The sequence below is a fragment of the Microtus ochrogaster genome, linkage group LG2 (assembly GCF_000317375.1).
Source record: "Microtus ochrogaster isolate Prairie Vole_2 linkage group LG2, MicOch1.0, whole genome shotgun sequence".
In the NCBI taxonomy this organism is placed as follows: domain Eukaryota; kingdom Metazoa; phylum Chordata; class Mammalia; order Rodentia; family Cricetidae; genus Microtus; species Microtus ochrogaster.
This window is the reverse complement of record NC_022028.1, coordinates 3,675,551-3,681,096: the sequence shown is the minus strand read 5'-3', so window position 1 is coordinate 3,681,096 and position 5,546 is coordinate 3,675,551. Positions and strand designations below refer to the sequence as shown.

The window sequence follows — 5,546 nt, the reverse complement described above, 5'->3', positions numbered from 1 at the left end:
TTTTTTTTTTTTTTTGAGACAGGGTTTCTCTGTGTAGCCCTGGCTGTCTTGGAACTCCATGGACCTTTTTTTTTTTTTTTTTTTGAGACAGGGTTTCTCTGTGTAGCCCTGGCTGTCTTGGAACTCCATGGACCAGGTTTTCTTCAAACTCACAGAGATCCACCTACCTCTGCCTACTGAGTGCTGAGATAAAGGTGTGTGCCACCACCACCACCCAGATCTTTCTTCCCTCTTTAAGATTTATTTATTTATTTATCATTTACTGTTCTGCCTGCATGTATGCTCATTTGCCAAAAGAGGGCACCAAATCTCTTTATAGATAGTAGTGAGCTCCTATGTGGGAGCTGGGATTGAACTCTGGACCTCTGGAAGAACAGTCTCTGAGCCATCTCTCCAGTGCCCCTGCTCCATATTATTTTTTTTTTAATTATTTTAAGTTTATTATGAGTTTTTGCCTATGTGTATGTTTGTATAGCATGTTGTCTGGTGTCCTTGGAGGCCGGCCAGAAGAGGGGTTTGATGCCTTGGAATTATAGTTCCAGGCAGCTGTGAGTCACCATGTGGGTGCTGGGAGCAAACACAGGTCCTCTGGAAGAGCAGTCAGTGCTTATATTTGTTGAGCCCTCTCTTTGGTCCTGTATTATTAATTTTCTAAATATTCTGTTGTTGTTGTTGGCTTGAACTTGCTCTGTAGAGCTGGCTGGTCTCAAACTTACAAAGATCCGCCTGCCTCTGCCTCCCAAGTGCTGGGACTAAAGGTGTGCACCACCACTGCCTGGCTTTAACGGTCTGTTTTTATTTATGTGTGTGCACGTGTGTATAGTGCCTGTGGAGGTTAGACCCGTGTCAACATGCTCTAAAGTTTGTTTTTATTTACTCGTGTGTGTGTGTACGTGTGTATAGTGCCTGTGGAGGTTAGACCCGTGTCAACATGCTCTAAAGTTTGTTTTTATTTACTCGTGTGTGTGTGTACGTGTGTATAGTGCCTGTGGAGGTTAGACCCGTGTCAACATGCTCTAAAGTTTGTTTTTATTTACTCGTGTGTGTGTGTACGTGTGTATAGTGCCTGTGGTTAGACAGCATCAAATCCTTACAGCTGGAGTCACAAATGAGCGTGCACTACCCAACACAGGTGCTTGGAATTGAACTGGGGGCCTCTGGAAGAGCAGCCAGTGCTTTAAACTGCTGAGCGTCTCTCCAGCCTCTAGTCTTCCTTTCCAAAGCCTCGTTTCTGGGGCGATGCCTGATGCAAAGGGGCTGACCAGGAGCCATGGTGTGACACTGAGTACACACATACACTTGCCATGCAGAGAAACATGACCTCAGGGTAGACTGTAACCACACAGTACGTGACCAACTTCACTCACCAAGTGTGTTTAATCTGTGAGGAAGAGACCAGCTGAGATCCTGTCCTCTCTCTGCAGGCTTTTTCGATCATGTTAAACATACACAGAATTCCCACTGGACACTTACCCTCTTCTGGAACAGGAGCCGTTCCTAGTTGCAGCAAAATCACGACAATCACAGTTACACATTTTCCCAAATCTTTGGCTGTATTGCAATGCTTGTTTCATTTTGTGATCTCCAACTGAACATTTCCTAACCATGGATTAACAATATAGGTACTGACTGCTTTAACAGTATTTATCCAACATAACAAAATAAACTGCAATTTGTTATACTTTTTTTTTTTTACAAAACATTTTATAAATATTTTTACAAAATGTATACAAAGCAATTTCAAGTGAGACGTACTATACAAATGAAGGTATTTAAGCAAATTAAGCCCACACCACACTGACAGCGAGTGACCGTCCTCTGAGCCGGCCAGCCTGTGAGGCCTCCCTAACCTAACAGAGTCTACTAAGTTCTGCAGAGCTAAAGGATTTCCTTCTTGTAATTGCCAGTTCCAATTTTGCTTCATCTTTAGGCAGTACTTAAGGACACAGAAAATCAATGCATAATAACAAATCCATACTTTGCCACAACAACAAACAGATTAAAAACAAAGGGAAGAAAAGGTGATTTTTGTTACTGAGCGCGAGGACTCAACTGACTAATGAACCTGAACCACCAAGGGCTGGCCACTGAGGCAGGGTGTGTGCCTTCACCAGAGGGGGCTCGTACATGAGCTATGACCCACGTGGTGGAACCTAATCACAGGGTAAAACACATTCTATAATCTTCATCTGCCATTATCTCGAGTCTTTCCTCCGTGAAAGCGAACTTACATACAAGGACACAAAATTTACAAGTTTCATTTTGGTACGTTAGGCTTTCCATTGTGGGAGCAATGTGAGGGCTCAGAAGCCCTGCGATTTGACAGAGAGAAAAGCTGGGGGTCGGGAGGAAGAAAGAGGTAACAAATATACACGAGACTTTGCTTGTCTCAAGAATTCCACTGATTTGCAATAATTACTGTAATTCATTGTAGCCATGTGCAGGCATCCAGGGGCCATTGTGACTTAGGCAACCAGGGGCTATGAGAAGAGTCTGTGACATCAGAGGGATAAGGGCAGGCTGTTAGCCCAGGGTGGCCCAAACAGAATCTAACTGGCAAACAACTCATCTTTCTAACGTGTTAAAATACAGGAGGGAAGTCAGCAACTTGGACATTGGCACAAATCAGGAAAAAAGGTAACTCTAAGACAGCCCAGATTCTCCTATTCGATTGGCTGGGCCGTGGACTGGGAGAAGGACACTGCTCTGAAGACTGGCTGTCTCACAGGGCTTCTTCCTGTAGTGGACAGTGGGGTGGAAGGGACATACAGTCTGCTGTTGCTCAGTTTCTTTTGTTTTGATTTTAAGACAGGGGTGACTTATGTAGCCCAAGCTGGCCTTGAACTCCTGACTCTCTTGGTTCAGCCACCTGACTGCTGGGATTACAGGTGTGTGCCAACATGCCTAGATTTTTGCTATGCTATTTGAAAAGAAAAAATCAGAAGCCTTCCTTTCCATTACAGGCCAATCTGGAAAAGAAACGCTCAACATGATGACTGTAGGGGCCACTCCATTCTGGGATCTAGTGAAGTAGAAACCAATGGACGCATTTCTACAGCCAGGGGGACGAACAGAGGGAGCAAATCTTCACAAAAACACAAACAAACTCCAGACCCCAGAGGGTCAGACAGGTGGGCGGGGTGGCAGGAGCACCTGGCTTTCTCAGCAATGGTTACCATGATGTAAAGAATGCAAGAAGTACCAGAAACACTGTGCCCTGGGACAGGCCCACAAGAAGAGAAAACTGGGCAACCTTTCCCAGAAAGGACATAAATAAAGAGGAAGGCTTGCTAACTCAAACATGGGCCACCCGTGGGGGTCCCCCTCTTTCTGGTGGTGACATCTGGCTGCTGCCCTCCCTCTGTTTTCTGTGCTGGGAATGATCAATGCCAGTGTTGACTACTGGTCTCAGAAACAGGAAGCACAAACAAGGCTAAAGTCCCCTTCCCAAAGTCTAAACTGATAAAGGAAACAGTTTCCAGTGACAGCACTCACTGCTGGGCTGTTTGCTGAGGGCAGGGAGACAAAGGTTAAGCAAAACAGAATTCAGCAACAATCAAAAGCACAGGGTGCATTGACTTCACCCGATTATAAAATGCAAAATTCTTTTAAGTTGCACACTGACCCTGGCGGCTCCAGCAGCCTCCCTAGCCCGCTGTCCTTGAACTGGCTGCCCGTGTTCCCTACTGAGCTTGGGTTAACTTTCAAGCTGCATACCTGGGGCTAAGAACAGAGTGTTCTCAGACACAATTCAACATGGATACGCTAAAATTAAAAAAGAAAAAAAAAGTTTTGCTTCTTCAGCAGCAGCATGAAGTAAACACTCGGCTGTGCGGGAGGGAAGGCAGGCCCTACAAACGGTCTGCGTAGATGCTATGGACGTCTGGGCCAGGGCTGTGGGGTTCCAGGCAGAGCAACTGGCTACCCACTGCTCAGAGAGCACTGAGCCCTGGGGAAAGTCATGCCGACTTCCCTTCACAAATACCCTTTACCCCAAACAAAAACAAAACCACTAGTTTGGAGCTGCAGTGAGAATTCTGTAAAAAAGTAGCTTCTATAAGTCCTGTTTGATTTTTCTTTAATAAGTCTGTTCTTTTGAAATGACCTATGATTGTCAAAATTTTACCCAGGGTCAAGTGTACTGTGGTCTCGTCGAGTGACAGCGCTAAAAACAAACAAACCACGAAACAAACGAACAACAATGGCCATAAACGCTTTCGGAACACTTGAAATGTGTGGTGCCTATCGGACTGCTTTCTAGAGAGATGGGTTGACTGAGGGTCTCCCTGCAGCCACGAAGACATGTATTGCTCTTCAAAAGAACAGGGTGGAGATTAGAAAGAATAACCTGTGACGGAGGACCAAGCAGGCTGGAGACAGGAGATGTTTCCACTGGCTTTGCTGGGAGCGAATGTAACTGGTCCGGGGTCGGGAGGGCGGCTGCTACTAACACTCAAGGATACTATTTACAGCTGCTTCTAAAATGGAGTCTGTCTCCACGACGCCTTCACTGTGGTCCGGCATGAACTTTTCCAGGCAGTTTTCTTGCGAAGCCATTGGAGAAAAGCTGGGGAAGTCAAGGTCCACGGCGCCGCTGGCTGCGGGGTCACTCTGTGGCCGCCCCGCCTTCTTGAGCTCCAGAATGTTCTTAAAGGTTTTCTCTAGGCTCTTGGTGAGCTGGAGATCCGGCTGGGGCTCACCCGACCCTTTCATGATGTCTGTGTGTAAAACCTCATTCTTTGGGGAATTCCTCAGGGTTTTGTCCTGGAAGGAGTCGAGGCATGGCATCTCCAGGTGCGAGCTGGTCAGGATGCCTGGGAGCTTGCTCTCGGCGTCATGATCCGGCCTGGCCATAGTCTTGCGGTGGCCGTCGGGGCCTGGAGAGCACCCGCTGGCATTGGCAGGGTCCCTCCGGCTGCCCTTGTCCTCAGGTACACCCCGGTATTGGCCTAAGCCCCCTTTGTCATATTTCAGTGTTCTACCATGGCCTTCCGACTTTTTTGAAACGTTTCCCTCCGCAGAGACCACGATGTGGTTAGGCACTAGATGAAACTGGTCATGATTCGTTGCTTCGGCCACGCCTGGCTTGGCTCGGTCTCTGCTTTGGGCCCTGGGCGCCTGATGGAGCGAGCTGGTTTTGCTGCGATGCTGGTCATTCCTGTCAAGTGGTGTCTCAGGTACAGCCTCGTCAAGTTTGAAGGAACAACAGAAATCGGCCTGAAAACCCTCTGGAAATGAGAGCAGAAAGAGATGAAATGGTCAGAGTGAGGACCAGCCCATGGCAAACCCTCCTAATCAACCCCGTCTAGGCCGCGCCTCTTCCCCTCTGCTCATCCTTCCACCAGCACACTCCACAGGACCACTTCACAGAAACACGCAGAGACAATCTAATGAGGGGCATCTTCTCAAAGTAGCCAAGGCTATGGGGCCAGCTTCCATGTGGGAAGCTTAACCCGGGTTTTATGCATGCAAAGGAGGTCTTCTATTTACCAAGAGAGCCACACACCTATCCCCCATTTTTCTTTTGTTAACTGATTTTTTTTTTT

General features: G+C 47.2%; 1 protein-coding gene across 1 annotated transcript in view; it reads right to left on the bottom strand.

Annotated features, from left to right (window-relative positions):
• Window positions 1-1,402: 1,402 nt before the first annotated feature.
• Window positions 1,403-5,546, bottom strand: part of Bicral (BRD4 interacting chromatin remodeling complex associated protein like) — a 43,341-nt gene continuing 39,197 nt past the window's right edge. Inside the window, exon 10 of the mRNA XM_026785600.1 lies at window positions 1,403-5,228. Within this exon, the coding sequence (XP_026641401.1) occupies window positions 4,447-5,228 (782 nt within the window). The 3' untranslated portion in view covers window positions 1,403-4,446. The remainder of the gene's footprint in view (window positions 5,229-5,546) is intronic.